Source organism: Alligator mississippiensis, chromosome 8, assembly GCF_030867095.1.
Source record: "Alligator mississippiensis isolate rAllMis1 chromosome 8, rAllMis1, whole genome shotgun sequence".
NCBI lineage: Eukaryota > Metazoa > Chordata > Crocodylia > Alligatoridae > Alligator > Alligator mississippiensis.
In genome coordinates, this window is record NC_081831.1 from 66,763,094 (window position 1) to 66,786,930 (window position 23,837).

Here is a 23,837-nt window from a genome sequence, read left to right on the forward strand (position 1 = left end):
CCTCCACTGCAGTGTACAGTGTCATGACTCCATTCATATCATTACTGTTACAACAGGTCATGCAGGATCTTGGCCCACTATCTATATAAACAGCACCATAGCAAAAAGATGCTCATGGCAATTTTAAAGAACAGCCTAGAACACTTTTTCTTACAAACAGTTGGTGGCATTCATTATTTTTCATTAACAAACAGTATAGTTTCATTCAGTGACCTGCCTCTTAAGGGGGAAAAAATCCTACCCTGTGCATGCGTGCGTGTGTGTGTGTTGTCATGGTCTTAGTATTGCAAAGAATCTCTCTAGACATATCTAATTATGATGTTCAGTTCTTGAAAAAAAAATCCAAACCACTAGAATCACTTAAGGTTAATGTTTAACCTCCTCCTCTGTAAGAAGTAGCGTAATGTTTACTGAGAATCCCACACAGAGACAAACACCCTTTTGGTTCAAGTCAATGCAAAAATTCTATATCAAGGCTGCAGGCAAGAAGGTGGGATAAAAACAGTCAGCCACGTCACTGAATTTGTTTTCAGACCCTTTTTTCCCAGTAGCACAGCTGCTCTGTAATCTAGCAGCGCTGTCTCTGACTGCTTCCCAGTGCCTCTTGCTTTATAAATTATGGTGCTGCTTATGTGTGCCACAGGATTATGACTCTGAGCTAAAGAGTGGCCAAAGGTATAATAACTTTGCAGGCCCATCCTGGTTGTTAATTGCAAACGACGGACAGAATCTATGCTCCAAAGTCCCCTTCTTTTTTTAATTAAAAAATGTTGGGTTTGCCATTTGATGGCTGGTTGATGGTACGTGTTTCTTTTAGAGCTGCACCTAGACAAATCATTTACAAATTGTAGATTGTCTGGTGGATTATCCAAACTCTGATTTCTGTTGTTTTGTTTTTTGGATGTTGCAGTTAAGCCAGTACCTGAAGTTGTTTCAGGGAATGTTTTGACCGCTGGTACACCCTTTCTGGGATCAGCACTTTGTCCACTCTATCAGATATTCATTAAAACAGGATATAGCCTTTTATAGTTCTGTAGGTGAGCGTGTTGATTTACAAACTGGAGTTGAACTGAGCAGGTGGAGTTTGAATGCAGATCAGATTAGGTCGAACTCTTTGTTATTACTAATTATTTTGCAAATCAGTATGATAATGCCTAGCTACCATATGGGACAAATATGCAAACACCCTTTGTTCTAAGGAGCTTAAAACCAAAAGGACTCATCAAGTGAAGACAAAACGCACTGGGATTCTCAGAGAAGACACCAAACTTAGGTTGTACTTTGCTTTCCTGACCACATTCTCTTCCTAATACAATGTTGTAGTAAAGTTGATGTTTGATGCTAGACGGCTTGTGGTACAGGCATTCCCCCCGGACAACTAACAGCGGCACTAGGTGTGCCACTGCTAGTTGTCCCCAGGGAGTCAAACATCCACACTTATGTGTATGTGGTCAAAGAGTGGAAATCTCTCCTCCTGGTCAGGTGATCTCCAGTGTTTTCTGCTTTCCTGAATAGTGAATAGTGAAAAATGCCACACAACCAATATTCTCAGTGAGCCTGGTCTCTATTTTTTGATCTGTATGACAGTAGTGCCTATGTATCCAAATAAGTCTATGGCCTAATTGTACCAGATCTGTACAGCCACATAGCAGAAGATAATACCCACTAAGTTAAGAGAAGTCACAACGAGAGATGGGGATTTTAGAGTAACCAGTCTAAAATCACCTGGTTGCTTAGCCTAGGTACTTGGACAGGTTGGAAAGTTTCCTTTTAGGCTAGGGACAGAAGTTACACATAAACCGGTTTAAGTGATCAGAAACTGGTTTAAACTTGTAATAGTGCACATAAACCAGTTCAAAATGGTTGAAACTGATTTGAGATAAACCTGGTTGTATGTAGTATCAGACTTAACTGATTTGGGTCAAACTGGTTTATGGAACTTCTGTCTCAGACCCCCTTCCTGGTTTAACTTAAATCAGGGTCCCTCCGGAACCCCAGCATGCCTTCCAGCCCTAAGGTAGGCTGGGCTAGGCTAGGCTAGGCTAGGCTAGGCTGTCTGCTCCAGAGAGCAGGGCTGGCCCTGCCCCTTTCCTCCCTAGCCGGAGTGCCAGCTGGCTGAGAAGGAGGTGGAGACTGCAGGCACAGCAGCATCTGCCTGGTTTTTCCCTGCTCCACCCTCCCCTCGCTTGCTGCTCAAGCAGGCATTCCCCCTCTCCCAGTGCAGGGACCCCAGCTGGCATCTGGCCACACCACCCCATGCTAGCTAATGCTGAGACGTGTCTTTGAGTGTGTCTCTAATTTCATTGGAACAAAGGCAGACAGAAAAGTGTCCACTTAGGGCTTTTTGGAACTAATCAGCAGGTCAGCTGGTAATGTCCCTCCTTCCTTACAAATGCTTTACAAAAAGCTGTTTAAGAAGAGCTTGAACTAATGAGGGAGGCTTTGTTTTCTTGATGGGCTGATAAGCTTTGTGTTATGATAAGCTCCCTGCTGGCTTGCTCGCTTCAAAGGCCACAATCTGTCAGTGTTCAAGAAGGGACAGAGAGAGGTGGAGAAATTATCTAGTTTGCAATGCATGGGATGTGTGAGTGCCTGTCAGTTTGCTACAGGCAGAATGAAGAAGCAGGGAGAGGGAGACTGAAAAACTCATTACCATCAATAGATGCATGTACTCCACACAAACTGTCCTCCCTCCCCCCACTCTCCCTTGGCCTCAGAGTGCTAGCCATGGACTGGGGTCTGGAAATGCTCCCCATCTCGAGCAGTGAGCCAGGAAAAGCTTGTCAAAGGCTGCTTTCCCCTCCCCCTTCAGGCATACCCCGGCTGGGGACTGTGTAGGCCAGGGTAGGGGTTTAAACTCCTCCCTAATCCTGCATCCTGCTGGGGCCTGGCCCTGCTCCCTCCCCAGTTCAGCACTATGGAGGGGAAGGGACGGCTACTGTAGCACCCCGCCCCCGAACTTCAAGCCTGAGCCACTGCAGGGATGTGCCTGTATTTCCTGATTCACAAGTGAATGTCTATCCACTTGCAAATTGGTTCGATCTCTGCAGGTTAGTCTAACCTGCAAAGATTGAATTAATTCAGGCTTGGACTTTTTGAATGTCTATACCTAGCCTTAGTGGTATTAGTGAACAGTACCAGTCACAATAACCTCTGCTAGCTACCTGACTAGTCTTCATCATCAGATGACATCTTCTGGTAATTTTCACAGAAGTAAATCTTGAAAAGGGACTAGGGGGAAGACAGATTAGTAATTTGCATTATCTTAGACTAAAAATCTAACAAGAAGAGTGGTTCTTATGATAGCTCAGCTAAGTCTAGGCAATATCTTCAGAATTTTCTGCTTATGCTTCTAAATCCAATCCAGTCACTAAATATACAGAGTCCAGACACGGATACCTCTATTAGATGACTGGCTTTGGATTTGAGTCTGCATTTTGGTTTGCCTTGAATAAGAAATACCATTGTCCTATAAAGTGGCAGCATTGTTGAATAGTCACTTGCCAACTTGGGCAGAAATAACAATTATTTAGTGTTTATAAAATATCTTTCCTCTAAAGATCTCAAAAATATGAGTTATAAAAAAGGGGTACTATCTCTTTGTATTATTGATGGAGACGACATAATCAAAGAGATGAAATGACTTGTCCAAGGTTAGAACGTGTATTAAAATCCAAGCTCTGTTTCTAATAGTCCTATGCACTGTCTACTGGAAAAATACTGCCTTTCCAATGATCAATAAAACATCATTCCTGATGAGTACTTGAAAAATCTCAAGTAGATTGAACAATGATTCTATGTAAAGGAAAACTGAAATTGTTTCCAAACATGGCAGGAGTTGGGCTTAAATAGTGATGTTCACTGTCTGTAGTATCATAAAGAAAAGTTGATGGCATAGCAGCAAGCAACCCAGCATTTTGCAGAATAATTCAAAATGATGATAAGCGTTGGATCATTTGTTATAAATGGGAGTTGTAATTTCAGACGCTGACATTACCAAGATAAAATGCAGGGAAGATGCATGCCCTTATGTGAGAACTGACAATGGGGTTCTGAAAGGATTCATCTTAACAGCTTGTGTCAGGTGATGAGGTTAATGAAAAAAAATTTGTTATTCAGGTCACTTAATGAAAATAACCTTGGGAGAACTTAGTGCAGTCCTCAAGATAAAATAATTTATTCCTATTATACTTTTGTCATTTTAATGTAGTTTAAAATGTAGAAGAAGCTGATCTAAACATGAGCTCAACCTGTCAGAACAGCACAAATATACACTGGGAATAATTGCTGATGCTCAGCCTGTAGCCAGTGACAATTAATTGGTTTTTGCACTATCAGCAAAGGAGTTCTTTGCATAATGCCAGTTTTAAAATAGAAGAGTCACAAAGATCTCTATTTGAAGAGCATTGTGCTGGAGAAGCACTACAGAAAGTCACAAATGTGAAATTCTTACCTAATGCAGTGTTAAATTTGGTAATGAAAAAAAGAAATACAGCAGCCCTTATTTTTTCTTTCTTTTGGCTATTGCTGGTTTGGTTTGTAGCACAGCTGTAATCAGAGGGGCCCACACTGCTAGTATCTGGGACACTGTTTCAGGACAACTGGGTTCTCTTTCCTGCACTGCCACAAACCAGCTATGTGACTTCCAGCAATGTGCTTCCTTATTCTGTGCCTCAGTTTCCTTTCTACCGCATCCCCACGTTGTCTGTTTAAATCAGTGACTCTCAGCCAGGGTTCCTTGAGATCCTTTCAAGGGTGCCATGCAGCATTAGCACTGTTAGGTGTGCAAACATGATTCAAAGATAAACCCAGAGATTTCAAATAGGAATTCAGGGTATTAAAAACATTCTGACCTGTGTGTGCCCCTTGAGTTCCTTGCAAGAGAAGAATTGCTGTATTATGCTATGAAAACTAAGAGCTGACACTTTCAGAGCGGTGCCTTGAGTCTAAAAAGGTTGAGGACTTTTTTGTAACTAGTGTTGGTTAAGGATTACCACCTGGTAGGTGTTTGTAGACTACCTAGCACAAGAAAGCAGCAGTCCTGATGTGGGTTTGAGGATACTAGCAGGGTACAAATGAGGTTTGGGATCAGCCACTTAAATTTTCAGATCCTGGTCCATGTTCAGCTTCAGAAAGCCTCCAGAGTTCCAGACTCAGCCTCACTCCCCCAGTTTAATTTAATGAAAACCATCTTTTCCTCTCTCAATGCCTGACTTTTATTTTCAAAAAGCCCAAATAAATCCTTTTGCAGAAGTCTGGAAGTCTTCCCTTTACAGAGCTAGGTACAATAAAGTTCAATCAAAGTAAGAGAAAATTAAACCTGTCACCTGACACTAATAGAGTTGAGAGAAAGAAAAATTGTTATTTCTCTGAGGCACATGTTCCAAGACATATTATAGTCAACAGGAAAAAAAAGAAGAAGAATTCAGCAGTGCAGTTATGCATGCCTTTCATTTTAGGAGTGAGCTTATGGGAGATATAGCCATGTGGAATCTGTAACTTCCATTTAACATTAAGAAAAATAATTCAACTGGTTGAGTGAGCAAAAAGCTCACAAAGAAAGCTTCCTACCCATCCGTGTGTTACTAGGAGTTTAACAGATACCTTAAAAAAACCAAACACACACCCTTTCACTAATAGACCCTGTCTGAACTAACTCCCCTTCCCCACAAAATGCCAGCCTGACCACTTTACTCCCACCCTTAATTCTCCCTGCTCCCTCCTGAGCCATTTTAGTACATTTGCCCCGTGGTGTCAGCCTTTAATTGCTTTCAATCAGGGGCCCTGCTTTGTTACAGCACAACTCTTTCCACCTGTGTGGCTTTTGAAGAATTAACGCCCTAATTGTCTATATCCAGGATGCTGCATTTACAAGCAAAGGGACTTCTGGTCTGATTGTGCACACTCACACACCACCAGAGCAGCAGATCATGTGCACCTGCCTTTGTACCCATTTGGGAAATCATCACATATGGTGATTCATGGCAATCCAAGTTGCACAATATGGCTTTCCACCCTGCTGAGGGACTGGGCTACCCAGAGGCTTATGAGTCTGCTCCAGCCTTGTAACTACAGAAGCCTTTGGCCTAGATCGTTGAATGTATTTAGGCACTAAACTCCCATTGAAATCAGATTCAGCAGTCCTGGCTTCAACCCCTGTGGCTTTCAACCCACACATACCCTATAAAAGGCTTATAAACTGTTGTTCTTTAAGTGGATTGAGTAATGTTTCCTGTCATTAAAATCATTCTGACAATGGTTTCTGTGAAATGCCTTTGACAATCGCAAGGGGACGTGTGCCTGCTGTTTACCAGAACTGGCAATCACACCTGGAGCGGAGGAATGTCAGCCACTAGGGTGAGAGCGGTGGGCACATGAAGTACAGTATGCTCGAGTAATTATTAACCCACAACAAAGAGAGCTGCCTATGCAGCATATGGAAACACACTGAGCAGTGGGGATATAAGAGCATTTCAGTCTAATTTTGCATTCTGCATATAGTAATAAGGCCCAACAGGGTGTGCATTAAGCTCATCTTTGCAGAAGTGCGCCAGAAGCTGAATAATGTACACCCTGTAGCGGCTTATTTGTTGGAGACCATGGCTCATTAATTTTGCATTTAATTTTTTTTAGCCCTTTTAAAAAATCTATTTTGAGGGCAGTTATGTAATGTATCCTTCCATGGAAAAGTAGTTTCAAGTCAAACAGTAGGGAAAAGGCAAAAACCAGTTTTGCTCAACTGGTGGGGAACAACACTGTGTGCCTGAGGAACCCGCTGCGTTAGGTCCTTTCATTCAGGCCTGGGTGCTGCTGTAGTACCAGTCACAAAAATTAACTGCAATATGTTGGTTGTTTGTTAATTGTTAATTTGATTTTTTCCCCCTGCGCTCTCTCTTTTATGTAAGGTTTCCCTGACCTTTTCCTGTTTTGTGCCTTCTCTTAGAAACCCAGCTTTCAGCCACAATTTTGTGAATGAACATTCATTTTTTTTTACTAAGTTCCCATATTAGAATTCCCAAGAAATTAACTAATTTCTATGACAAAATGCAAGCCGAAGTGCCAAAACTGACTGCCCTAAGGGCAGCTGAGCACCTTTGGGGCAGAAAATAATTTTGCTTGAATAGCAAGTAAATAAGATTTGAAAATGCAGAACATCATCAATAACCACTGTGTATTAGTGAATGGACTGTGTTTGGCACAGATAGATAGAAGCTCAATGGCCATTTTCTGGTCCCTAGAATCATAAAAATGTATAGAAGTCATAGAAAAGTAGGGCTGGAAGGGACCTCCAGAAGTCTTCTTATTGCTATTTATTTTTTATGTGTAGGTCCCTACCTTGATGATGGACACGCAGTTTTCAGAATTCACCCCGGATATCACCCCAATCATGCTGGCGGCTCATACCAACAACTATGAAATCATCAAACTGCTAGTCCAAAGACGGGTAACAATTCCGCGCCCTCACCAGATCAGGTGCAACTGTGTGGAGTGTGTCTCCAGCTCTGAGGTGGACAGCCTGAGGCATTCCCGGTCGAGGCTGAACATCTACAAAGCGTTAGCCAGCCCTTCGCTGATTGCCTTATCGAGCGAGGACCCTATTTTGACAGCCTTCCGGCTGGGCTGGGAGTTAAAGGAGCTCAGCAAGGTGGAAAATGAGTTCAAGGCAGAATATGAAGAGCTCTCCCAGCAGTGCAAGCGTTTTGCTAAGGATCTTCTGGATCAGGCACGGAGTTCCAGGGAGCTAGAAATCATTCTTAACCACAGGGATGATCAAAGTGAAGAGCTGGATCCCCAAAAATGTCATGATTTGGCTAAGCTAAAGGTAGCAATAAAGTATCACCAGAAAGAGGTAAGTGGCATCTTATTGTGGGGGCTTTCCAAGGCCACATGGTTTGGGCAAAATGACATGCTTCCAGGCTTATTTCATGTTTATCTAGGGGACACCCGGACTGGGCATCCAGTGAGCAATTTGGACCAAAAGGGGACTGTGTGTAAATGGGACTGCAAAAGCTGGGCACTCTCAGTGGCAGTAGAAGTGGATGACTGGGGAAAGCATGCTTTACATCATCATGGTGGTACACAAGACCAGGTCCAGGACAGGACACTTTCTGTCCAGGTGACTCTCACTGTGTCACTGACACATCTGTCTAGGGCAGATTTGAGTCTAATGTGAACTGAAGCTGCCCCACTCCCCCTGCCTGTTCCCAAGAACTCTGCCAGTCCCAGCTGCCATTACTGTGCCACCATTCCTCAAAGGTCCTTGGATCTGAAGTGCCTGCTCTAGGCTCAGTGCCCTGCTTTCCTTTTGTTGTATTCTAATCACTCACCCAACTTTATAATCTGCTCTATGCTGTCTTTCACAGCATCTGATGAGGTGAATTTGGGGTTGTAAATGCATGTACTATGTGTGTGTGCCTGTGTGTATTGCTCTTATATATATATTAGTTAGTCTATAAAGGTGTCTATTTACTATGGCTGCGCAAAGCTTCGGTTGCTGATTTGATCTGACCCAATTAGGTGGCCAAATCTCTGAATCCAAATCAACTCAGGCTCGACCCCTTAATCTCTCCGAATCAAGGCTTCCAATTTGATTCAGAGAGATTCGATGATTCGGCCATAGACACGGCTTTATATGTTTTTTCTACATACATCAAGGTACCAGGCAGATTGTGAACGCTGAGATGGTGGGGCAGATGGAGCATCCCACGGGAGCATGGGAGGCTGTCCCCTGTGTGCTCAGAAGTGGACCCAGAAGTGGACCAGAAGTACTTCTGGTCCACTTCTGGGTCCACTGTGGAGCGCATGGGGGACCCCCTTGCCCTGTGGCTCGGCGACTAGTGCCTCCTGGGTCTTGAGGGGGGGACACCCAGGGTCCACTTCTGGGTTGGCCACCAAGCACATGGGGGACCTCCCCTGTGCTCCTGTGGGACACTCCATCCACCCATCCATCGCTGATTCTCCCAATCAGAATCGAATCTTCAGATTTGGCCGAATTGAATCGGGGCAGTGATCCGAATCAGCAAATCAAATCACTGTCCCCCAAACTGGGCTGAATCAGAATCCAAATCGAATACTGCCCGCTTCACACACCCCAACTACTTAACCTGCCTTCTGAAATGTACTGAACGTCGGAGAGGATTTTAATAAGCCTGAAGTAGGTGTCATGATGGAGCAGTAAGAATGCTAATTCTGATGTATTCATGTTCTGAACACTTGCCCTTTGCTGTTCAAAGCTGTGTTTCAAATACATTTAAGTTAAGCACTGTAAATCTGTACCAATGGTGGACAGTCTCATTAGAAATGTCCTCATCACTTGTGTTCAAAGTTATGGGCTCCCTTATCTCACTCCTGAGAGAAAGAAGAGACAGAAACTCAAAAAGGGAAAGAAAAGCCCCATGACAGAATTTGATCATAACGTCTTGCTGGAGGCACATTATCATCCCTAACTCCTCACCCAGTTCAAGCACTGCTAACATTTAAAAATTCTGCCATATAAGTACGCTAAAAGTTAAAACCGTATGTAGGCACATAATTAAAGTTACAAGCATGTTGAAAAACAGGGTGAGAGTGGACAGTATCTAGCCTTAACTGCTCCTTTTGCTCCTAAACAGATGCTATTTTTAATTCCTTTCATTTGGGAAAGGAATCTGTGTGTGTATCTACAGAATCAGGCAAAGATGTCTTCCCACCTGAAAGATCCCACTTGGATTTTTGGCTCTTGCTATGTCCAGGTTCTTGATGGGGTCTCAGAAAAAATTTTTGAGAAATGTAAACTTTTGCTTATAGCATCAGAAAAAGGCAGAAAAGCTTCTGGTGAAGGCCTTGTGAATCCAGACTCTCCACCACTCCATTCCATAGACAAAGACCATGAATCAAGCCTCAGGAAATTGCTGACAGCATATGGTTTCCTTATCTGGCTTTGGCTTTCCTTTCTGTTCTCAAACCAAGGATTCAGTAAACTATGTTTTGATTACCACTGGCCAGTGACATTCCTGGCTTATCAAAAGGAACAGTCTGGTTTGCCTAGTCTTAATTTATTTTAGCATCCAGGATGCATTTTCCACCAGGGAGGGTGAGGAGGCTGGTACTGGTTAGTGTAAGTCCTCCCCACCTTGAAATCTCAAAGTCTATGACACTGCTCTCTTTTACACTGTCTTCCCTGAGGGCCCTATATTATGCCAATACCCTGAATGAAGAGATTTAGACATGACACCATAGCCCATAATGACTGCTGCCCATCACAAGAGAGAAGATCTACTACAATCTGCTGTCTCTGCAAAGCAGCCACCCCCCATGCAAGGAACACAGGGATTTATTTCCACATTTTGGAAAGCAAGAAAATGGAAATCATGATGGCCTTGTCAACAGTCAGGGTTTTATAACCATTTCTATAAAAGTTCTAAGTTGTGGCAACATTAAAAGCAACTAAAAGGCTGTATTTTAAAAGGCTATACTTAAGTGGGGATCATAAAGGAGTAGTTGTAGGCTGTGATACAAATAGAATATAAGTAAATTCAATGGCTCTTCCATGACAGCTGTTCCTTATTGTCAGCAGTCCTGCTGGGATTTTAGGAAATGGTCATCTTTAAGCCCTGGGGGCACCTATACATGTGCCCGACGCCTCCTCCAATGCATTATAATTAGAATGATTCAGTAGCCTCGGTGTCACATGTATTCAGTATCCCTGCATTTCAAAATGGCAGCGGGGGGGCGGTATTATTTATGTAATAGACTATAATATCTCTCACTGTATTACAGCATCTTGGTAACATTCTTGTTTCACAGGGAGTTTTAGACCCCTAGTGTATAAGAAGAAGAGCGTGTAGTCACAGAAATCCTAGGAACTTCTAAAATATATATCAGAAGAGAATAAAAGAAATGTCAATCAGTGTTGCCATACAAGGTGGTGAAGTGCCTCAAAAATAAAGCTGAGATTAAATGGTAGAGATTTTATACCTATTAGGGTATAGAGTTCAGGTGTGAGACACTAGCGAATGGTCTTAAAATCCTGCATGGTATTTTTGATCGGTTGATCTTGTGAGACTCCCCCATTTTGGGATGTATTGGATATGAAACAAACCTGGTCTGATTTTTTAATACAAACAAACTAATATTTTGCATCTGGGTTCCAATACAGGATCTAAACCCAAACCTCTAGAAAGAAATATGTGAGTAGGGCTATCCGGGGGGGAGGAAGCGGGGGACGACGCAGCGCCTCTGGCAGAAGGGCTGCGACGACTCAGTGCTGCCTCCAGCTTTGTGTGCAGCTGCTTGGCACCCCTCCCTCCACCGCTGAGTCCACCACCGGCTTCCTTGCATCCAAGGCGTGCAGAGGTGGGGCCCTGCACAAGCCGATTTGCCCTGGACCCCACACCCTGCTGCCATTTTGAAGCATGCTGAATACACAAGACACAGTGGGTGTTTTAAAGTGGCTTGCTCTAATTATGCGCCCCCCTCCATCCCAGAGCACATGTAAAGATGTCGTGAGTGCCCTCCTCTCCCCTCCCCTGTGCTGTCCAGATTTAGTGAGTGGAGCTTGTTTGTCACCTCCTGCAGTAGGGCCTTTTATTTTTACCTGCAGATACTTGGTAGCATCCGTGCACATCACACACATACATAAAGAGCAAATTTTGAGCCTGTACCTATTTTTAGCCTTGTATCACTGCAGGTATCAGGCATCTCAGGCAATCTATGATCGTGTCCTGTAGCAACACTTCAGCAGAAATCTGTGAAGTAACAGCTCCTTGCCTTTTGCTAGAAGAGGAACACTGTGGGCCTGAACAAAGTCAGCTCTGTTATTTGAAATGTGGTGCTGGGCAGTATTGAAACTTTTATTTTTAAAGTGTTTAATCTTTGGAGGTTATCAGTCACTTCATTGCAATTTTTCTGTCTCTTTCTTTGGTCAGATCTAACTGGTTGCCTCCATAGGTTTCAGTGGCATGTTCACATCTGTTCCAGTGTGTATGGGACATCAAGTGGACACAAGCACTGTAGTGTCATTCTGGGGCCAGACCGGGCCAGAATGGATGTGTTTTAAAGGGAAAAAAAACAACAATCCCAGATCACCCCTTATATCCTGGCTGTTTGCAAATAATGGATGAATACAAACAGCCCACCCACGGCATGTTTCTAATTGTTGCAGTGATTTTCTTATAATAATTGTAATAAAACAAATCACCAAGTAAGATATAAACATCCTTGCCAACATCTGAAAACTGTAAATAGGGACATTTGGTGAGAGAGACTTGGGAAACGCCTCTCATTTTGATTGAAAAATAATGGACTAAGTGAGCTTTCCAGAGGGGAAGAAGGGAAAAGCAAAAGACAGTTAGTTTGGTTTTAAAAGGAGGTTTCTCCAATTGAGCAGAGCAGTTGGGCATTCAACTATCAGTGAGGAAAGAGGACTCCTTGTATGAGATACCTGTCCACAGCTGGCTTATATTTTTAAATATTTCTCAGTGTACCATAGCCTAATCCCAAAAAACCACAGTAGGCTCTAGACATGTGCTGTCCTGGGTGTAAGTACCCTGTTTCATTATTTGCAATTGATAGTGAAGCCCTAGTGAAGTCTCATGTCCATGGAAGTGCCTCCATTCACAGTGCATGAAAGGGCTTCCATTCAGAGCTGTGTCAAGCACCCATACACTGCAGATGATAGCCCTGAATCAAGGGACTTTTCTCTTTTCTGGTAGTGAATGTTTCACTCAAGATACATGATACAGCAAATAAAGTTGTAGGAAAGAGAGCTTTGCTGAGCTTGCAAGCTGAGTTGGCCTGGCACCAACCTGGCTTTGGCATATTTTGTTGAGTCCCCTGGGTCACAGTCCAAGAAGTCTTTCAGTAACTGACCCACTTTGTCCAGCTTCATCCATTCTTCTGCAGTTAAGAGGGTCCAGCCCTTCACACTGACTGTACAACCTGCTGGTAATCAGCTGGTGTTCAGTGGGTCTTCAGGAGCACCAGGATGTTGAGCTGACTAAAACTGTCTTCTGTTTATTTGCTGGGCTGTCAATGGGCTCCTTATTGTTGCTTGTGATCTTAGGTGAGGCAGTCAGCTGAAAATGTAGCCCTAAATGTACTGTGGCTTGGCTATACTTAATTACTTTGGTCAGGGCTCACAGCCTGGAATATGGACTGTTCAAGTCCAAATAGTCATAAGGAAACAACACATGGGCGTATGTGAAATTCCTCTGCTATTTTCCATTTTCACATGGGCTTCTACAGAGGTGATTTCATCAGGCCCGGTTGCATTAAATGCTGTGTAAACCTCATACAGGTCACGTCTACATGAGGCACTTAACTGTGCTTTAGCATAGTTTATTGTAAAGTAAGCATGTGCATCTACATGTGGACATGCTTACTTCACAATAAACTTCCCCAATACTGAGTAAATTTGCTACCTGAAAATGCAAGAAGCAAATTTACTTGGCATTAGTAACGGTGCCATAGTGCTCATGTAGACACCTGACCGGGAGCAAAATCTGCTGCCAGTCAGCCGTCTGCCAGGGGGCAGGAGATAGCTCCCTGCCCTTGGGACCTGCCTGCTCCCGGGACGGGCTCCACCACAGGAGCCCAGGTGGGGACTACGTCCTCCTGCCTCAACAGCACAGAGCTCCAAGCCCTTTGCTCTGAGATCGCAATCGGAGCAGGGGCTGGGAGATCCTTATCTCCCATCTCCCGCTTCACCATTGCAACCCTTGCAGGGGGCTGGGAGATGCTTATTTCCCAGCAGCAGCTCCATGACAGCAGGGACACTGCTGGGAGATAAGGGTCTTGCAGACTAAGCCCTGCGACCATGGAGCTGGTGCTGGGAGCTTCCTGCTGGCGGGGGCAGGGGAGCCTGTCCCTGCCGAGCTCCAAGAGGCTGGGGAGCTTGTTCCCCACCCAACTCCTTGAGCACAGAGCTCATGCTTAACTGTAGGAGGATGAATGAAAGTGGACAAAGTGGGTCAGTTACTGAAAGATTTCTTGGGCTGTGGCCCAGGGGACTCAACAAAATATGCCGAAGCGAGGTTGGTGCCAGGCCAACTCGGCTTGCAAGCTCAGCAAAGTTCTCTTTCCTACAACTTGATTGCTGTATCATTTATCTTGAGTGAAACACTCACTACCAGAAGAGAGAAAAGTCCCTTAATTTAGGGCTATCAACTGCATCGTATGGGTGCTTGACAAGACCCTGAATGGAATCCCTTTCATGCACTGTGAATGGAGGCACTTCCATGGACCATAAGCATGGAGCTGGGACGGGGGGAACAAGCCCCTCAATCCCCTCCCTGCATGCCCAGGTGGGGACAATGTCCCCTTGCCTCATCAGCAGGGAGCTTCCAGGCCCTGCTCCCCAGTCATGATTGCAGAGTGGAGGCTGGGAGCTTGTTCTCAGCCCCACTCCACGATTGTAGTTGCATTCACAGAGCAGGGGCTGGGAGCTCCCTGCATGGGGACAGTTCCCTGCCTAGCCTAGAGCTGGCTGGGACCTGCCCCTGACCAGGACAATTCTTAGCCAGCCCCAGGCTGTGATGGGAAGCAGTGCAGACTGGAGATGGCTGGGGACTCTGTCCTGTTTCGGGCAGTCCCTAGCCAGCTCCAGGCTGCACATGCAGGCTTCCCCCTACAGCCCAGGGTGGCCAGGAACTGTCCCAGTCGGGTCAGATCCCAGCCCTGTGCCCTAATCAGGTGATTGAAGCACAGGGCTTGGAAAGAGGTACAGGGGTGGGGCAGGCCACAGCCCCCTACCCTGGTCCACCAGTGGAGCAGCTAGCAACTAGCTCCTGCCCCTCCCTTGCAGCTCTTTCCATGCCGCGTGCCCCTGATCAAGAAGCCAGGACCAGGAGCTCACAGCTGCCAGGGCAGGGAGACATTTCCTACCCCCCCCACCACCAGCAGTCAGCCCCCTGGGTGCTCCCTGACAGCCTCTGGGCTAGCACCTGTGCGGGCCGAGCCCCGATCCCACCTTTGTCGCCATGTGCGGCGGCGATTCCGATCCCATTCTCGCCACCATGTGCGAGCCGGGGGCAAGCCGGGCCCGTCTTCGTTGCACGCGGGCTGTGGCCGGCAGCCCGGGCACACGGGGCTGGAGAGAACTGCGGAGCGGTTCAGCACGCGCGAGTTAGAATTAGTTATGGAAGCGTAATGGTTGATTGAAAAGATTGTTTACTTACACCCAAAGATGGTATTGGTGTAGGCTGGACAGGTTTCCAGGCACAGCTCCGCTTAGATCCTCGCTAGAGGAACATGACAAATCGATTGCTCCCACGGAGTTGTTCAGGCTCCGCAGGTCCGGTTCGGTTGGGTTCGAAAAGTTTCCCCGGAGTTACTTAGGCTCTGCGGGTCCGAAGTTACAGGAAAGGGATACGTCTGGGATTGCGATAGGCGACGGGGAGAGGCTAGAAGCGAAAGCTCCGTAGGTTCGGTTCTGTCGCCTCTATTGCCTGCTTAGGGGAGGCGTGTTGGGTCCGCGAGGGTCCGCAGTGCTTGGAGAGCTTCACACGGAATCTCTCTCGTCCTCCCTCCTCCAGCTTAGGCGGAAACTACCCAAGCCTTTTGTACGGCTAGCAAGCCAATCGCTAGCCGCCACGTGTACCTATATTAGGAATTGGCCAATAATATGGCGCGAATCCGAATACAAATGGCGGGAACTCCTTTGCAGCATGTATCACTCGTATGCAAAAGAAATGCACCCTGCAAAGAAGCTGTAATTTGGCGGGAAATCCCCCGTTGCACCAGAGTTCTCTCTCGCAGCAGAGAACTCTACCGTGCAAAGAAAGCGACAAATAGCGGGAAATAATTTAGCGGTGCCGAAGTGCACGCACAAACAAAAATCACAACTTTGGGTTGTGACAGCACCCGGGGGAGCCTGGAGCTCTGCTGGCAGCAGGGGCCCATTGCAGGACTGCAGGGACCTGGGAGCAAACCTGCTCCCTGCTCCCTGTATGTGTAGACACCTACTCATACGCTGTAGTAGTTTACTGCACAGTAAATCTAGGCTGGAATAAATGCATGAGTAGATGCACCCACAGAATGATAACCTCTGCCCCAAGGAGTCTTCAGTCACTGTAGAGATCCATGAATACTTTACAAATGAGGAGCCTCACAACATCCAGGTAAGGCAGATGAAGTATCATTGTTGCGATACTCAAGTCTGTGAGTTGTTACCTTTGTCAACACCCTGTTTCCACCATAAACAGTGCATACTCCCAAGTCAATTTTAGGTTAATTACTAGTGAAAATATCTTACAGCTTTTTCTTTTAATTGAGTAGAATGAACATGAAAGATTTCCAAGGAATATGGGTTGAGACCATGCTATCTTAATTATGGAGATAAATTCAACCTGAAGACTCTTTCTAATGAGTCTGTGGAGGAACCTCTCTCTCCAGATAAAGGTGCTGAAGTTGCTCATACCATATGGTTTTAAGCAGAAGACTGATCTTTGAGCTATGCATGATTTATAACAGGGTAAGGGAGATCAGAATCAAGCCAGTAATTCACCAGTGCATTCATCCCTATAGTTCAAGTTCAGAGTACAGTTTAATGGAGCCATAATTCTGAGTGTGCACCTGAAAAAAATATTTCTGGAAAAACTAGCCTGTTCCTGGGAGCTATTCAGGCACCTAAAGATGTAGATAGACAGCTGGTGAGACATTTTAGAGATATAGGCATATTAGGTGCCTAAATCCTATTGAAATCAATAGGGATTTAGCTCCTATATTGCTTAGGCATTTTGAAATTCCACTAGGCACATTATTGCATCCATATACACCATTAAAAATCCAAGCCCATGTCTCAAGTTCTAGCAGACAATAAACAAGTTTCTCCCATCTTTGGACTGAACAAGCTATCATGTGGTCTGCTCACCACCTAATTCAAGACTTGACTTGAGAACCTTGGGGTCCACCAGTTTGAACCCAGAGAGCTGGAAGAAAATTGAACTTTAACTAGCAGCGCCAAAGCAATATCGTCTTATTGGAAGTTGCTATAATATATATATCATTAGCCTAATCATTCCAGTATCATTCCTAATCATCACAATAGTAGCCAGTGATTGGGTGTCACACAAAACTACCGCAGGCCTGGTTGGGACTAGAACTCTTGTGCTCCTCAATATTCTTACTATTTTATTTTGTCTGTAACCCAGATTAACTCTTGTCTTCACAACACCAGAAAATTTTGCCATGTTGTGTCAGGAAAGGCTTGTCATCACTGCACTGTGACTTGCCCAAGACATTACAGCTGTAAATGTTTTATAAGCTAACAAATAAATCTGTAGCTCATAAGTAAGAAGAGTATGTCCTTTGGGGAACAAAAAAAAGGGGGGGGGGTGGAGAGAAATCAAATATATTGCTGTTTATGTTTATTTTTATAAGCTCCTGCGCATCCTGGAAGGTAAATTACTTTTACACAGGAGGAAAAGAGTCAGTTCAGCAAAAGAGATTAAAATGTGTCCTAAGGAAGTTTTTTTTAGGCATATTTCTTGTTTATAACCATTCAGATCCATGCCATATAATACTCAGCCTCACTCTCTGGCTTCTAGGCACTGGAAACAGTCCTTTGTGTGAAAAGGATGCATGCTACATATTTCATGTTCCCAAGAGTACCTGGTCATTCATTTAGAAGACAGAAGGCATTTAATTGTATGTGATGTATTTATGCATAATGAGCAAAAAAATTCAGGCAGTTTTGGCACCATGTGAAATGTGTTGGCTAGATCCAGCACTGTTGTAGCAATATTCTCCATATCCATTTTCCAAAGAGTATAGTTTCTCCTAAATACTCTGTGTTAGATGAGATTTGCCTTCATGTTAATAGCTGTTGTAGCCATTAATTTATTTGTTTGGATTTCTAAGAAGAGATGGGAGAAAAGTCACTTCTCTTAAACTCTTGGTTATTTAAGGCACAATCAAATGTCCAGCTGAGGACTGCCATTTGCATTATTCTAGCAGTGAAAAGGAATCTTAGAGGAAGCGTGAATGGAACTGATGTCCACCCTAACTCTCCTCTCCACAGTCAAAATAATTTAAAATGGTTTGAGTATAAAGCAGATCCAGTTCTACAAGACCATGTAGCACCTTGTGGAGTCATTTACATCCATGTAAAGTGAACAGAACAAGCTGCTAATTCAGAATGGTGCCATATGTAGCCATATTGCCTAGTTCATCAGTGCCTTTCACCCCATACAGTCATTCACCCATGCAGGGAATAAAGGCAAATAGGGGTAAAACAGTACCTTTCTGGCATTTTTAGCACTTTGGATTCACTTTATGCTGCTAAATGACTACGCAAGGTCAAAACAGCAAAGAAGCAGACCAATTTCATAGGCACATACATTCACCCACAAGGCATAGGAAGATGCACGGCAAAACTGAGTCCATTTTAATTCCCAGCAAGCCATTTTTACAGTAGTGAGAGAACATGGCTTTTTATCTATGTCTGGATGGCTTAGTACTTTCATTGAGATAGATCAAAAGCATGCACGAAATTCCCTCGTGGAAGATTTAACCTCAGTTTCTAACTCACTTGAACTCCTTAAATCATTGACCAGAGATGTAGAGGTATCAAGTGGGGATGGCCTGGTTTTCCAAAACATTTTTCTTTTTACTACTTTCTCTTCCAGACATTGCCTCAGAAAGTTGTTTCTGTAGATAAACAGTTCAGGGTTTTGGGAGTGGGAAGAAGTAACTGAAATGTGTATACAGACAGGTACGTCACAAGATCTGTTCCCTGAGTGCATGGACAATCACTCCAGCCAGGCTGCCTCCCACTCAGCCGCGTCGTGAGTCTGTCAAGTGCGCTGCTTTGGTTAGATGTGCAGCATCCCCAGGAGACTCTGAGTAAACCGGGAGAATTTCTAAGGGCACTTCAGTTTGCTTCTAAAAAGAGCTTTTAAAAATATCGCAGACACATGAAGGTTGGGGCGTGGAGGACGTGAAAATAAAAAAAAAAATCTACTGTACACTGTTTATATCTATTTCTAAAGCCATTCAGTTTTCTTGAAAGAGAGCCAAGGACCTTTTCATGCTTATAGCCAGGTGCTAAGTTATTTTCCAGTGGTTTGCTCTGATTAAACACAGCAATGCCTAGAGGTATAATAATAAAAGCCTGAATATTTTTATTGTGCTTTTTAAAGACAAGCTATGTAAGACTAGTGGGTTTTTGGTTTGGTTTGGTTTGGTTTGGTTTTTTTTTACCAGAGACTGCACAGCTCAGAGTATTAATATAGAGGCTTCTCTTTCTAGACTTGGAGGCTGAATCCAGATCCTATAATAATAAATTCTATTTAGCATAGGACAATGTTTTATGGGTGAGAATTTCCAAAGTGCTCCCTACTTAGCTTAACTTGTTCCCCTTGGCCAAATATCACCCTTCATTCACAGTACTGCCCTGAATGACCACAGGTACCATCTAGTGGCTGTTCAGTGCCCAGTGCATGGGGCTATTGTTCTCTGATTCATTCCTAGCAGGCAGATGATGCCATTATAGGATCCTTCAGCACAATTGGAACAAATGGAGTCCCTTGGCAGCAGGTCTGGAGAGCAGGACCAGGATTTGGGGAGCAATGAGACTGCCCTGCACTTGCATCCCTAGGGCTAGGGACAGAAATTACACATAAACTGGTAAAAGTGTTTGGAAACTAGTTCAAATCTGTAACGCAACAGAAGTTTAATGCACACAAACCACTTTGAAAATGGCCAAAACCAGTTTAAGATAAACCTGGATGGATGTAGTGTCAGATGTAACTGATTTAAGTTAAATCTGTTTATTGAACTTCTGGCCCAGATCCCCATCACACTCAAGTTAACTCACAGGCTAGTTAAAGATATTCAAAAAGCCCGAGTCTGAATTGCTTCAATCTTTGCAGGTTAGTCTAACCTGCGTAGATTGAACCAATTTGTAAGTGAAAAGATATTCACTTTTGATTCCAGAAATGCAGGCACATGCCTGCAGTGGCTCAGGCCAGAATGCCAGGGGTGCTAGAGCAAGCCATCAGCTGCAGGGAAACTGAGCTGGGGGGGGGGCATGGCCAGACACAGGCAGGCCTGGATATGATTGGGGATGGGTTTAAATCCCCACCCTGGCCTGCATGGACCCCAGCTGGGGTGTGCCTGGGGAGGGAGGAGAAAAGCAGCCCCTGCCAGGGGTCCCCAGCCCCCTCACCCACCCTTGTTGCTCCAGTGGCAGCAGCTGAGGCAGCACCAGACCCCAGTAGCCTGCGAGGAAGTGGGGGTTTAATCCCTCCATTGCAGGGGGGAGGGGGAGCGACGCAGGCAATGATAGGCTCCACTTGTGCACCTGGGACTGCAGTGGCCTGACACCAGTAGCCTGAGAGGAAGGGGCAGTTTAATCCCCCCATTGCAGGGAGCAGTGGCACAGGCACTGACACAATGCTGGCTCTGTCCCACTCTGAGGATCCCCTCAGGCAGGGCCCATGCTGCAGCACCTGGGCCGAAGCCTTCACAGGAGATGCAAACTGGCCATGGGGAGGGGGTGGAAGGTGGGGATGTGACCTCACTGCAGGTGCAGAGGGAGTGGAGAGGAGCTGGGGCTAATGACAGAGCCCAAGTCACCACTGCCTCCCACTGCAGCAGCATGGCCTGGGCTGGGGTGGTCCTAGGTGGTGGAGGTCACCTAGGACTCACCACCTCCTACCTCCAGCCCCATACAGGGGTCACAGTTTGCAGGTGGTGGCGGAGCAAACCTTCGCAGCAGGTGGTGATGATGCACCTGTCACCTACCATCTGCTTACAGCAGTGCTGGCTTCTCAGGGCAGGCTGCTACAGGCCAGATGCATGAGCAGCAGTGGGGGGAGGCAATAGCCGGCTGCAGCCCGGTCCAGTCTGGCCTGGCCCTGCAGCCCAGGGGTGTGGGCAGCAACTGACCCACAGCAGCCCACTCTGACTGCCCAGCAATGAGCAGCCCCTGCAGGCAGGCAGAACAGGTGGAAGGCATCCAGGAGCTGGAGCCAGAGCTCCACAAGCTGTGCAGAAGCCAAAGGGCTGAAGCTTCCTCCCACCTCCCTGCCACCTGGAGGGCACATCAGGGGCAGGAGTGGGAGGAGGAGGAGATCAGGGGAGCATAGCCACACTGGGAACAGCTGCACCGGAAGCTGTGCACTGTGCACTGGTTGGGGCCGGCAGGGTTGTCTGCTCCCTTCACCTCCAGCGACTGCTCCTGTTCCTGCTGCACCGCTCTGGGAGGATGGAAGCTTCAGCCCGGCAGCTTCTGCCCAGCACAGATATCTGGCTCCGGCTCCCAGATGCCTTCCACTTGCTCTGCCAACCCACAGGGGCTGCTCATCACACTGAGCGGGCAGAACAGATGGAAGGAAGAGCTCCATGTTCTGGGCAGAAACTGCTGGGCTGAAGTTTCCTGCCCGCTTACCTAGAGCAGCACAGTGGAGGCAGAGGCAGCAGCAGCAACAGCAGTGGCATCAGGGAGGCAGAACAGCCCCACTGGCCCCAGCCAGCATGCAGCCAATGGTGCAACTGCAGCCTGCTAAGTGCTGCACAGGACAGGGGGTGCAGCGGTGGCTGGAGGCACACAAACCCCTGCGGCAGGCGACTGCCAGGCTCTGGGTCCGCTGGCACCTACAAACCAACCCGTGCAGCCCACTGCTAGGCCAGCCACCACCCATGCCACTGGGCTGGGCTGTCATGGAGCCACAGCCAGTTGGGAAAGGCCCTGCAGCCACAGCCTGAACCAGGCCAACCCTGCTGGACCCTTCCAAGCCAGCTGCAGCTCCATGACAGCCCTCCCCAGCCTGTGCATGGGGAGCCCAAGGGCCCTGCCCCCACAGCCCAGTCCAGGCTGGCCCCTCCGTGTCCACCTTCATCAACGCCCCTGGACAGGGGTTGCTTCACCCCAGCCAGGCAGAGTCCAGTTGTGGTCCCCGGGGAGGGAGGGGGGAATAAACCCCCTCCCTGCTCCTTTTGCTTCAAGGAGCTGGGCCAGGACTGGCATCTACCCACACCCTGCCCCTGCTCCAGCTAGAGAAGAGAGGGACAGGGCCAGCCCTGATTTCTGGAGCACACAGCACAGCCTAGCCATGGCTGAAAAGCATTCTGGGATGCTGGGGGACGCTGGTTTAACTTAAAGTAGTAAGGGCTCTGGGATAGAAGTTCCATAAACTGGTTTGACCCAAATCAGTTAAGTCTGATATTACATTCCACCAAGTTTATCTTAAACCAGTTTCGGCCATTTTGAAACTGGTTTATGTGCAGCGAACTTATGGTCTGTTACAGGTTTAAATCAGTTTCTGATCACTTCAACTGGTTTGTGTGTAACTTCTAGCCCCGGTCCCCCATAATCCCAGAATGTTTTGCACTTCCCTGCTACCTTTGGCCCAAGCTGTCTGCTCCAGCTGAGCAGGGAGATGTGCTCCAGCACCACCCCCGCAGCCTCTGGCCTGGGCCACTGCAGGCATGTGGCTGCATTTTCAGAATCAAAAGTGAATGTTTGCTCACTTGCTTGTCAGTTCAATCTATGAAGCTTAGACTAACCTATAAAAATTAAATCGATTCAGCCTTAGGCTTGTTGATTGCCTGTATTTAACCAGGAAGTATTGAGAAGTGTTGGTGGGATGGTGTGAAGGGAGCAGGTTCTGCTGGCAGTTCACATTGAACCTTTTCTGGGGATAATTAAAGGACTTAATTCTCTTCCCCCTCCCCACAAGTAAGTGGAATAGGGTTTGCAGTAGTATACAACAAAGAAATTTCTGGAGTTTTTACATGACAGGATGGGCTGTAGTATAACCTGGTCTCTCTGTGAGCATTATGGGTAAGATATTTAAACAATCAAGTGCAAAGCTGTTCTTCTGATTGCTGTTCATGTTTCTGTAAACCGCATCATGGTACATGCAGACAGTTGATTCGGATGATGTCTGTGTGTAATTAACTGTTTTGCTCATACTATCCTGAAAACTGAGTGTTTAAATCAGGCACACTGTTGCATATACACTTTTTATTAAAAGATTAGGTCCTGTGGCACCCAAGTATAAGAATACAGGGGGGAAGGAGAAGGCTAAACAGGCAGAGGCTATGATGGTTCACCGGAGCCAACTTGTATGTTCGTTCAAGGAGAAACACAGCACTGCTAAGATTCATTATTTATGTGACACCAATAGCGTGAGTGGCAATTTGAGTAGGGCTGCCCAGTTGTCCCAGCATTGCAGGAATACAACAGAACAACTCAGTGGGAGACTATCATTCCCCTGCAGCCAACATTTCTGACTATTGTTGCACAGCAGAAATAAGGAGAAAGGATGCAAGACTGATATGATAGTGAAGGACTTGGACTACTGCTAATAGGTACTAGAAATAAAATGAAGAATGGCTCTTTAATTAATGTTTTCTTGCCCTTTGTCTCTGGTGTAAATGATCTCATGGGCAAAGAGAGGAAAACAAACGTAAGGATAAAAAGGAATTGTCATCTGTGTAAGAGTATACAGGAATGATATAGTGGGTTTGTCATTTCTCTTAACACCATAGACTCCATCAATCTCTCTGCTGGTGATAGGAGACGCTTTGGACACAAACTAGAGTATGGGACATGATTGATTTGCTTTCTAAAGACAACAGAGGGAATTATAGAATAGAGAAGAGCAGTGATACCTTAAAAACAAATCCATCAGTCTTATCTTGTCTGAAGGTCTGGACCCCCATTCTCAGTCTTTCCAGTTAAGCTGCTGTTATCATTTTGAAGGCAATATCATACTAATACACACTCCAGTTTGAGAGATGCCCAAAGAAATTAACATCAACAGTAAAATTCTTTGTGTAGAGTCTCCTCTTGATAACAGAAGTGGTGCTTTTGTAATCCGATTAGGGTAGGTTTCAACTTTTCTTCAGGG

At 45.8% G+C, this 23,837-nt stretch overlaps 1 protein-coding gene across 1 annotated transcript in view; it reads left to right on the top strand.

The window, feature by feature from the left end:
* Positions 1–23,837, top strand: part of TRPC5 (transient receptor potential cation channel subfamily C member 5) — a 172,789-nt gene that overhangs the window by 72,765 nt on the left and 76,187 nt on the right. The window contains exon 3 of the mRNA XM_006262563.3: positions 7,328–7,849. Coding sequence (XP_006262625.1) covers positions 7,328–7,849 — 522 coding nt within the window. The remainder of the gene's footprint in view (positions 1–7,327; positions 7,850–23,837) is intronic.